At 36.6% G+C, this 12,472-nt stretch overlaps 1 protein-coding gene across 1 annotated transcript in view; it reads right to left on the bottom strand.

Annotated features, from left to right (window-relative positions):
* Positions 1 to 7,813: 7,813 nt before the first annotated feature.
* Positions 7,814 to 12,472, bottom strand: part of gbe1b (glucan (1,4-alpha-), branching enzyme 1b) — a 150,594-nt gene continuing 145,935 nt past the window's right edge. The window contains exon 16 of the mRNA XM_017696820.2: positions 7,814 to 9,489. Within this exon, the coding sequence (XP_017552309.1) occupies positions 9,427 to 9,489 (63 nt within the window). The 3' untranslated portion in view covers positions 7,814 to 9,426. The remainder of the gene's footprint in view (positions 9,490 to 12,472) is intronic.

Below are 12,472 nucleotides of genomic sequence, written 5' to 3'. Positions count from 1 at the left end.
GCTGCTCTACCTGATAGACCTGTACTAGTGTAACACACTCTAACACATCACTACAATGCCAGCGTCACTGCCTGGCCGAGAATGGTCCACCAGTCAAATAACAATTGGCCAACAGGGGTGTTATGGTGGTGCCTTTCCATTGAAGGATGAGGTACAGAAATACATTGTGCAGCAACAGATTACAGTCAGTAATCAGAAGCTAAAAGTGTGTAGTGTTTCAGGATGTAATGTGTTTCCTACTTCAGGAGACTTTTAAAAAAAATGTTCCTCAAAGAAATCTGCAGGGGTGTTTTTCCACACCGCCAATATCTTTTCTATAGCTTTTAATAGTTTTTGAACTTTTTGGAAGCATGGAAGCTGTTTTTTTTCCCCACTGATCCACCTTCCTTATGTATGTGGATTATTTTATATCTAATCTCCTCAAAAATATCTCTGAAGAATGAATAACTTACCATTTCTAATGGAACTTAAACAAATGAAGGGCGGTACATTACATAACCTGGGCTTTTTCCTTTTGTGCCTGGCAGCGAGTCCTTCTAAAATGAGCAAAAAGTACTTTTAATCACATTGCACACTACAATCGACCATGTGGCAAAAAGCAAAAAAAAAAAAAAAATACTAATGCCACCATCATTACAACTTCAAGGCTGGAGTACAGGAGCTCATATAATATACTTCATGAATACTTTTTCCTCTGTGTCTAATAAACATAACATGTGATTGTGCTTTGCTTATGTCATAAACTTATCAAACTGTATTTTAATAAGTTTTCACATCGTGTGCTTCTAGATACAAGATCCTGAGAGAATGTTCATCATTAACAAAGTTTTGAGGTCAAGGGGTGAATAATTGTGGCCTCACATTGACTGAATGCTGTAGTAAGTAAGCAGGAGAAGAGTACAGCCACTGCAAATAAATGTGTTGTATAGTAATTTAAGAAGCAATGCAGATTTAATGGCACATTAGGACACAGCTGAGCAGCAGGATAGAGCAGCCTAACTTTATACTCAAGCAAAGGTCTTGTTGCTTTAGTGAAAAAAAAAACAAAATAAATAAAAGAAACAATCAAATCTTTTGTCACTATGTGTTATGGGTTTGTTATTATGAGAAACTTTGTTTGTTTTATTTTTATCTTTTTTTGTTTGTGAAATAATGACGCAATAAAAAAAATCCAAAAAAACTGAGCTGGAGCTCTAAATTATCAGGTAGAAAAAAATAAGTTTACTTTTTTCACAGGCTGACGATTGACCACTAATTTATAATAGATACGTAAATTTGTCACACAAGAAACACATTTTAACGAAAGGATTTTTACATGGAATGTCCCCAAATGCAAAAGTTTGGGCACCAATAGTAAAATGATGTGTTGATTTCCTAGGTGAAAATATGTTACACATCCTCTACAGAGAACACACATTTTAAGGCACTGTTACTGTTTATTTGCTGAGTTTACCACATTACCATAAAAATTGCCAGAGAAATGCCATATTTAAGTTTCTGTAGAGCAGGGGGTCAAACTCAACCACTAAATTAAAAATATTAAAAAGTCTCAACAAATCCATGGGCCAGTGAACGCCAGTGTATTTATTTCATTTTTAATGAATGTTTTGCTCCAACCCAAACTGAATTCAAAATACACTAAAGTGTCAACAACAAAACATAGGCACTTGTAGTAGACTTTGAAATATGACATGAATGCTTAAAATATTTAAAATTTAAATGTCCCCAGAAGCCCGGTCTTTTAAACCTACCAGTTTGATTGAACTAAATGCCTGGTTTCCTTTCTTTGCAGCAAGTTCATTCATTTTTGGGCTCAATTTCTGAGCTGCTCGTCTAACATTGTGCTTATGTTGGTTGAACTTCATCTGAAACGCAGAAAGGGTGTGCTGTGGTGATGTGATTTTTGTGGAATTACACAAAATTGTGTAGTATAGAGGTGTAGCCACTGTCTCATAGACTTCTGTTGGGGAGGGAGAGTAGGAGCACATTATGTTGCAGTGCATGCTGGGAGCTGTAGTGCATTGCATTGTGAAATAGGCTAATATTAATAGAAAATGAAAACACTTTTCTGGGCCGGCTAGGATTGTGTCATGGGCTGGCGGTTCTTGTGTTTGACACATGGGGTGTAGAGGATGTGTTAACTTATTTTCAATCAAATCAACAAAACATGTAATTTGACCCAGGAAATCCAAACCTTTGCACATGTGCACATGACTGTGTTTTAGAACATTTACAAAATAATTTTACAAAACATGTGGCATTAGAAGTAATGATGTTCTAAGAAAGATGTTTGTAGCTATTTTGCAAAAAGAAAGTTTGCTGGTTTGGCGAATCCAGAATCGGATTGGACACACACATTTTCTAAGCCACAGCGGATCATCTGCCTCCATCTTGCCCTATCCATTGCCTCTTCTACTTTCACACCAACCATCTCCATGTCCACCTTCACTACATCCATAAACCTTCTCTGAGGTCTACCTCTTCTCCTTCTACCCGGCAGCTCCATCTCCAACATTCTTTGCCCAATATATCCACTTCAAACTTTTGCATACCTCTGTTACTAAATTCTTATCATGTTGTCTTTTTGGCATTCTGTGATATTGAGTAACACTGTTCCAGTTTTATTTTGATGATTTTGATGTGTCAGTATGCTCTCGTTTGCATTTGTGCTGAGAGTAGTCTGTGTCACATTGTTATGCATGCGCCTGCATACAGGATTAGTGTTCTAGCAGGACTCTTATTAGAGGGGCTACAAACAATTTAATGACAACTTTGAAGTAGCTGCAGGCCTTTCCGTCAAAGAATTGCCAATTTGTGCAGAGAACAAGAATATGGCTTGCTCTGTGAGAGTCTGGGCTGGGAAAGAAGAAAGCCACTATGAGAACAGGCTAATCCCAGGCTAATTTACATTAGGCAAAACACCATGAGCTAGAGGAAGATTGTCATCTGATGAAACTAAAATAGAGCATTTTGGTCTCAATCCAAAGTATGTAGACAAACTGAAGGGTCCTCTGGTAAAGCATGCTGTAAACACATTTTATTGATGATTTTCTGTTGTTATAATAAAAGGATGTGACTGTTCCAGTGTGCTGTGTATAACTGCAAGAAAAAAATATTGCATAATTAAGTGCATGAAGTCTACAGATCAGCCAACAGAGGGCAGCATGACATCACAGACAGGGCATGACTGCTTCACGCACAGTGAACTTCACTGTATCCTGCATGAAAATGAGGACAAACTGCAGTCAGCGCGTGTCCTAGAAAGACCTCAGAGAGAGAGCTGGCTCAGACAGTGTAACACCTGGGTAACACCACAACACCTGGGGCACTGAATGTCTTTAGTTTATTTGCCTATTTTTATAGAAAATGCTGTATTTGATAACACAATAATGGCAAAATAATGTTAATGTTCTGTAAAGCTTAAAGCCTACTCTGCAGCAGCTTGATAAAAGACGCTGCTCCAAAGTGAAAGACCTAAGATGACTTCAAAGCTGCTAATTTCAACAGTGGCGCCAGAAAATTCATTTTATTACCACATTTGTATAATTTTTCTCTCAAATTAACAATCCTAGACGTTATGGAGAGAAAGGCATGGAAGATGCGTTTCTGAGTCACCGGAAATCCATTTCAATAACTGGTCTTTTTTATGTTTAATGCTGCCAAACAAGTTAACAATCCCACACATGAAAAAGGAAAAAAAAATCTAACTCAGTGAGACTTGATTCATTAACGGTTCTTTCACATCAAGGAAAAGACAGCAAGGTAGACTAATGGCTGATACTGCAGATAAAACCTCAAAAGTTCTACTGTTCTGCAGGAGAGGAGTAAAAATGAAGTCAGCCTGCTTGCGGAATAGTGAAACCTTTTTTGGTGCTATATAGAACAATTTTAAAGGTTCTTTAAAGAACCGTGCACAATAGATTCTCCATTTAAACATTCAAATGGTTCTTTGGGTTGTCACATTTCTACACTCTAAGTAAAATGAGTTCTATATAGTAAAAGAAAAAGGGTTCTTTGAGTGTAACAGTAGTGGAACTCTTGTTGGTGCTGCATAGAAACATATTTAAAGGGATCTTTAAAGCTAGAGAAAGATCAAGAGCACAACTGATATCATGAATAAAACAAATGAGCCTGTACAACTGGGCTTTTATCATTGACAGGATCACTCAGAACAATTTGACCACGCAATTACGCATTTATGCACTGAAATGGTTCTTTGAGTGCTAATGGTTCTATATAGAACCATTGCCTTTACAAAAGAACCCTCAAAGAACCATTTTACTTACAAATAAAGCTGCCAGAAGCACCTCTTATGGTTCTACTAAGAACCTCTCCGTGGGTATTTCATAAGGTAAGACATTTTCAGGGAACCAATGAGATATGAAGAAGCTTTTTGAAGTTTAAAGTACCTCTACATAATGTAGAGGTTCTTTAAACTTACTAAATGTTCTTCACGGTCAGTGACATGGTTCTTTAGGGAAATAAAAGTGACTCTTCAATAGCATCATTCAAAGATGGTGCGTAAATGGTGCGTTCTTTAAACTGTACTAATGTCTATGGATTACTTCAAACACTTTGATTAGAAGAAGAACAAGAAACATTTGGTTTAGCATGATAAAGACCCTGATTTTGTTCATAGAATGATGCATTCAGGCCAAGAATCGAGGGTTGATTTTTTTATGAGCGTACCAAATTTGAACCCTAAATGTTCCAGCACTCAGCCTGTAAGAGCGATAGGTATCATGAAGAAGAAGAAGAAAAAAACAAGTAGCCAAAGGAGATCAGGAGTAGGAGGATAAGGAGGAGGAGGAGGAAGAATCTGAGCCAATGTCCCACACATTGTTGCCCTTGTGGAGAAGATGGAGGACATAACTGGCCTCATTCAGTCTTGATTTCCATACCTGCTTCTTCACAGTCACTGCGGTGATTGATGACAAAGAGCGGACTTGATTAGTGAACAAGGGGAGCAGCTGTAACAAAGTGGCCTCGGCTCTCCACGTGGACTCCTCCGTTTCTATTAACACATTCAATTTGAGAACACTAATGAAAATGCCATTGGTGGGATGAAAGGTGCGATTAAGCAAAGACGCACCTCCTTCAGACTCACAATGGTGCTTGTTCATGAGGTGGATATTTATGCAGAGTGGTCCTCTCAAGCTTTTGAAGAGCTGAAAAGGGAGATATTTAAAAAAAAAAAAAAAGAAAAAGAAAAAAGGCGTTTGGTGTTACATAAAGGGAGACTGGGGATTCAGAGCTCTTGTGGTGAACCATTAAAGGAATAGTGGTGGAATATGAATGTGCTCTGTCCCTCTCTTTGTTTTATTTTACTTGTGCTAAGAAAAGAAGATCAAACCGACCATATGGTAGAGCAGTTAAAACAGTTTAGGACCTGCTGCACGGCTGAGTGATTAAACTAAATTACCACTAGCGCAAAAACAGTGCTCACAGAATAGGCCTTCCTGTTCCTTAAAAATGACACCACTGCGATGAAAATGGAAGTCAATGAAACATCACTGCCTGCTGAGCGCATGCGAACAATGGCACCTCATTGTGCAAAATGATCAGGTAGCGGGGGTATTGATATTTGCAGTGGGGTTTGTTTCAATGATTTTCTACTGCAATTCACAGGCCTAATGCAATATATCTAATGACTGAGAAGGACACCTTTATATAAAGCAAGCTACTGTTTCCATTTTATGTCCTAGACAATTTCAGCTTAATACAAAATACAAATAACTGAGGTGGACATAGATGATAGTGTCTATATGCATAAATAACGAGACAAGGCACAAATAAGTGTGTAATATTAGTATAATGCCATTTTTACACGAAACCAGCACTTCCTGTGGTGACTGAGGCAAATGTGCTGCAGTGTTCATACAGCACTGTGAAAAAGTCAGAGACCACCATTTACTGAATTTTCAGTCAAAACGCCTTTTAAATACAAGTCATAGACAGACCACCCCAGACCTCAACAGCACTGAGTGTGTTTGAGATTATTTGGATGGTGAGAAAATGAACATGCAACCAACTTCTAAGACTGAACTGTGGAGGTGAGAAAAAACATCACCGTCTTTGAAACCCTGAAAATAAGACTCTTGAAAAGAACGGAAGCTGTAAGAAAGGTAAAGGGTGGACACGCTAAAATATTAAAATAATGTTTTGGGCTTTCTTTCCTCCTGATGCTGAGAAATGAATCACTTGTAATTAATGGCCATTTTAACTGGAAATCACATAAATGAAGGCTCTTTGACTTTTGCACAGGACTGCACAGCTACAATCTGATAACCCGAAGGAAGAAATATTTGCCATTTTATTGTAACCTCAATTACACGACATGTTTTGACTTCCAAAATTAAAAAAAAAGATACACATTGCTCATTCAAGGTGAAAATAGCTGCAACACATTTTTACCCACAACAGACTTGATGGAAAGGGAAAAAAAGTTCTCTCTCCATTAGCTTGTGTACACGGAGAGACAGGAAAAGCTAATTATTGCTATCTAAGCATCTATTTTCTTTCCACAGGCAAATTAGACTTGTTCAAACCACAAAACAGAGAGCGAGAGGTGCATCTCTTCATTATGTGGGGCTTAAGAAAGCCTAACTGTTTATCCAGAAGAGCTGGTTTAGGATGATAACCCTAATGTATTTATACACGGACTTATTCTGCTTCCTCTGTAGAGGATTCAAAAGCAGGTCAACATTATCTTCAAGCAGCTACTCGATATTAATGAGAAAACACTGCTGTTGATGAGAGAAGGCTTTGGCTAGTCCATTACAGACCAATATTGTAACAGGACAACGTGCTGCTCATTTATCATCTGTAGTACTACATAGGTTCATTAAAAATGAAGAAAAAAGACAGACGTTACAAAGAAGGAAGACTTTGCAATACTTTGTGATGACATTACATAGATGGCTAACAGTTTCTTTAGTATTTCTTAACCTGCACACTTCCCTTTGCCTCCAGATGTTGGTTTTAGTTTAGAGTTAGGGTGAGTGCTAGACTTACACATCTCAGCAAGAGAAAACACAAATAATCTCATTATGACATTGTTTGAAGAACGTTATAAGATTATTGAACCGATTTTTGTATACGTTCACCTGTTTAAAGTACATTTTCACCACTGTATATGTTAACAGTATACTTTACTACAAAGTTATAAGTTCACTTACTTTAGAATAAACTGAGGTTTGGACAAGTTAAAGTTTTCAGAAGAACAATTTGTGGATTTGAAATGTATTTGCTGATTTACTGAGGGGCCCCAACTTTTTTTTTTTTTTAAAGTAAACTCAACATGTTAGAGCTTACAGTGTGCGCCATCCTTATTTGGGAAACAATGCTTGAAAAGATCTATTGGTGTAGAAAGATGATTTTACTGTCAGAACAAATGTTTGTACCCCTAAAAAAAGTTTACAGGAAAATGAAAAACATTCATAACTTAGAAGTCTACATAAAAAAGATTTTGGACCACACTGAAAAAATAGTATCTTGTCAAGTAAAATTTTCTTGAATTTAATCAATATATCCAGTATTTTTCCTGTTTATTGTAAGTTTGTTTTAAGAAAATATTTATTTGTTTTAAGTATTTGTATTAAGTAATATTATCTCACTATACTGGCAGATTATTTTGCTTGCTTTAAGAGATGTGCTTGAAACACGCTAAATTATCTGCCAGTACAAGGAGATAATTTACTACATACATTTATTTAAAACAAGCAAAAATGTTTGGAAATAAGTTTAATGATCTTATAATAAGTGTACAAATATCTCAAAATAATAATAATAATAATATATTAGACATATTAACTAGAATTAAGATATTTTTATTAAACAAGATACTTTTTTGTTATAGGTTGAATAACATTATAATATTCATACAAAAAATTAATTTTCATAATGATAATGATACGTTGTTCTGAGTATATCATGGGTATTGCTAGTATTCTCACAACACTTACACAAGCTTCCAGTAGGTATAGCTATCTTGGGTTTTAGTCAGAAGATGGTGAGTTCAAATCCAGACAATATCAGGAGTCCAAGAGCATAACTGGCCCTGCTTTATTCAAAGTAGTCATGTGCACTAGCTGAAATGCTGAAAAACAAAACAAACAAAAAAAAAAAATTGTACTCACAGGTTTTGCTTATACTTGTGTGAAATACTGAGATACATATAGTGTATCATGAAAACATCTTTTTTGTTATATATTTATTGTACATACATTAGGGTTATATTAATTATTATATTCATTCTGATATTATATTTTGGCCAAACCACTCAACCCTAATAAATTGCATACATTTTAGATGCTTTCACTTGCCAGGATATTATGTTTGCAGCATAAGCCTGACAGTTAGCCAAACACTAAACAAAAATCAACAGAGGTTAATGAACAACTGCATAATGAACAACTATAAACCATCTATGGGGTTCAATCTAAATAAAACGGAAGGCAATTATCACAGTGTATGTGGTCATTTAACTTATGATTTTTAAATTATTTATTTTTTTACATGTAGACTATCCGCACATTGAAAATCAGGTGGTGCTGCTACGACTCAACTCCCCCTACCACATCTCCACATTTTAAGGAACGTAGGACGAGTAGATTTAATTACTCAGCTAATTAGTCAGCTGTTTTAAAAGGACTTATTCAGTAGGCCTGATATCACACTTAACTCTTCAGCATAGCTTTTGTCCCTAAGATGCAATGATCATCTAAATCATCATCTCATCTTTCTCTAAAGATGTGCTTTTGAAAAACCTTGCATGACGAGCTGGGTTAACACAGTCAGCAAATAAATATAACAAACAAGATGTTACGTTTTCAAGAAAGTGCTTGTCTTTTACAGATTAAATAGCGCAGATTAAACATATCTCACTCCTGGTAGATGGTCAATGTAACTAGTTACAGCAAACATCAATAGACATTATATATCAGAGTAATTTACAATATACCCCATGGTCAATTTGATAGCAGTATGTCACTATAATCACAATTTTAGGTGTGGTTTTCCTTTTAGACAGTGGTGATGAGCAATTTCAGTAGTTATAACAGAGTAATATATTCTACTCAGGCATGGCGGTTTTTATAACAGTTTTCAAAAAGCATGGCAACCTCTGAATTAGGTTATAAGCAGCCGTTGGATTTACTATAGCTTGTGTTAAAGTGTGAACACCTAATAATCGATGCCCAAAATAGAGATGTTACCCATTACATTAAACATGGCACACTAGAATGTGTGCCCATGTTCGAAATGACCCTGACAACTTTTTGAAATCTTGAACAGCTAATCTGTGGCTAAAGGTGGAGAAACAGAGGGAGCGGGAGGAGGTGTCTGGCAGACAGGTCTTCAGCAGAGGCTAGTGGAGAGGCAGATGTGCGCCGAGTATCAATCTCTTGGTGAATCAATGATGGTGTTTCAGTAGCAGTAATCGATTTCCTCATTGGCCAGAACAACAGCTGTTCTGCAGGGAATGTAAACCTTAGAGATGGAGAGGAAAACAGAGAAAGAGTCAAAGACCCACTTCTGAGAATAGAAACTACAACTGAGAGACAAAATGCTGCCGTTTGAAACATGTGTTCATTGACTAAAGATGAGGAGATTATGGGTCAAGAGGAAAAAATAAAAAAACACTTCAGTTACAGCAGCAGCAGTGGTACAGCTGTGAGATTTGTTTTCATACACTACAACCACAAGAGGATCATGTATAGATCGAGTCATCAGGTGATTACATCCATCTACCTTGTATCAACATGTATTGACCATTTTATCAGAAACACAAAAGGTACACTTTGTAGGGTTACAATTACAATGACTGCAGCCCATCTGTTAATGCACAATTTATCAGACCCTCTCTACCCCATCTATCATTAGAAAGGGACCACCACTGACCGGTTACGAGTTGGGTAGTGGATTACTCTCAGCACAGCAGAGACACTGCTATAGAAGCAGGATGTTAGTGTATGTTGAGCTGTATGTGGATCAGACACTGTGTAAGGCTTTAAAATCTACAGTTCAAGAATAACATTAAGATTAAGAGAATCTAGAGAAATTACTGTATGCATAGGACAAGACTGAAAACCAACGTTGGCTGGCTGTGAACTTTAGGCCTTCAGATGGCACTGAAGAAACCCAATAAAAATAGGATACAGAAATGCCACTACCTTCTCTGGACCTGAGCTCATTTAAGATGGTTAAAAATCAGAAACGAAATTTGAAATTTGAACATGGTTTTTGGAAAACATGGGTGTCGGCTAAAGAGGAGCTGAACCCATATGGCTTGTAATCAGCCATATCACCGTCAAAAAGCCAGCATCCGTGATTAGTGCACATGGCATGGGTGACCTACACATGATATATACAGGTTTTGGAGCAACAAATGTTGCCATCCAGACAATGTCTTTTTCAGGAAGGGCCTTGCTTATTTCAGCAAGACAATGCCAAACCACATTCTGCACGTATTACAGCAGCATTGCTTCGTAGTAAAAAAGTCCAGGTGCCTGCAGTCCAGACCTGTCTCACACTGAAAACATTTGGTGCATTATGAAATGAAAAAAGCAAGAATGGGAAAACATTTTACTTTCAAAGCTACAGCTACTGGTCTACTCAGTTCCCAAACACTTGCAGAGCGCTGTTAAAAGAAGAGGTGATGCAACACAGTGGTAAACATGCCCTTGTACACAACAAATGTTGTGTTGCTGGAACTGAATTCAAAATTTGTATTTTTGAAGAAAAAACAAGAAAAATTTCAAAGTTTCAACATTTGATATGTTGCAATTGTACTAATTTCAAATGAATTTAAGGTTTATATTATTTACACATCATTGCATTCTGTTTTATTAACACTTTGTACAGAGTGACAGCTTTTTTGGAAAAGGGGTTGTAGATCTAGTTCACTTACGGTTCATAATGACATATTTCACAAAAAATGTCAAAGTCTCCAACATAGTAACTTCACAGGAGATAACAAAAAAGCTTCTTAACGTTTAATTCATGTTAACGAAATTAAATTTTATTCCAAGTTTTGGAGCATTGCTACTGAGCCATTCATTACATTTTCACATGATGTAAAGGGAAGCTGCGTTGTTCAAAAGACGAAGACAGGTCAAGCTTGACAGCTACAATATTTCACATTAAACCAAAGGGTGTAAACAAAAGTCAAAAAGTCATGACATACTCTGGCTTAACTCAACTTATTAGTTCATGTATGTCTTGTTTCATCTCCATTCTGTGATACTTTAGAGCAACGAGCCATCCACATATTATAGTGAAATAATACAAGCGTTTATAGAAAGTCAAAAGCTTGGAACATTAATAGATCATATAACTGATGTGGTGATATGTTTATCGCCTCAGCCATGTTTTGTGCCTCAGCCAAGTTCTTAAAAACATGACTATCCATTCAATAATTCAGAGCTCATTAGAGTTTCAAAACCCAAGTGTCACAACAGTGTGGGAAATTCTTCTGTTGCTCATGCCAAGGAGGACACCAGACTACTTATTCAGTATAGACCAGAGCAGAAACATGGGAAGGTGTTTTAAGTTGCTGAACTTTTTGGCAGCATATAAGTGACATGGTGATGTCATACAAAATTAATTAATTATTCCAATAATATAATTACTTATAATATAATTAATAATATAATTCATTTTTCCAATTAATTAGTTATTATAACTTACCTCAAACAAAACCTGTCATAATGTGCCATTAAGTGGCAAGAGAAGACAACAGATTTCTCTCTCCTTATGGACAAACTTTATGCAGTTGACTTGTGGCATGGTAACAGAGTGCATCACGCCCACGGTCACATACTGAGATTTGAATGTTTACTTAGTGAGAGATATAACTGTTAATAAACAAATGTAGTTAAAACGCTGAACAATGCCTGCACGTTACCTCTTTGAACCTCAACCTGCATGTGTTTCAGCGACATGCCCACAAAAACGCTCAATAACTGTTGAGAGAAGTGAACAGGTGTAGGCCAGAGGCCCAATAGCTACAAGAGGGTTTAAATGAAGTCTATGAAATACACGTTACAGCTAAGTGGCAAGCTGTATGTGTCACAGACCTGGCTTAATGTAACCCAGTTGGTACCAAACAACAGCTACCCTGTTGAGGAATACAGCTATTGTTAGCAGTGGCTTCTAGCTAGCTGTATAGACAAATCTTTCAAATTAACACTACATATAAGTTCAACATTAATATTACAAAAATCACTGGAATGTTGTACAAAGACAGAGACTGCTTCACGTGAGCCAGCAGCACAATGCAAAAAAGCTAAAAGACTGTTGTTGTAAGCTTAGTGTTTGAGCACTAGGTATGGCCTTCGAGCTACAAGTAGCCCCTCAACTATTGTTTTAGATCTCTCCTGCGAATTATCATATTGACAAACATATCTTATGAAGACACCATAACATTTTTGTATTTATTCATTCAATTTCCATTATTTTATTTATATAGAAA

The sequence above is a fragment of the Pygocentrus nattereri genome, chromosome 17 (assembly GCF_015220715.1).
Source record: "Pygocentrus nattereri isolate fPygNat1 chromosome 17, fPygNat1.pri, whole genome shotgun sequence".
Taxonomy (NCBI): domain Eukaryota; kingdom Metazoa; phylum Chordata; class Actinopteri; order Characiformes; family Serrasalmidae; genus Pygocentrus; species Pygocentrus nattereri.
This window is presented reverse-complemented; position numbering and strand designations above follow the sequence as displayed.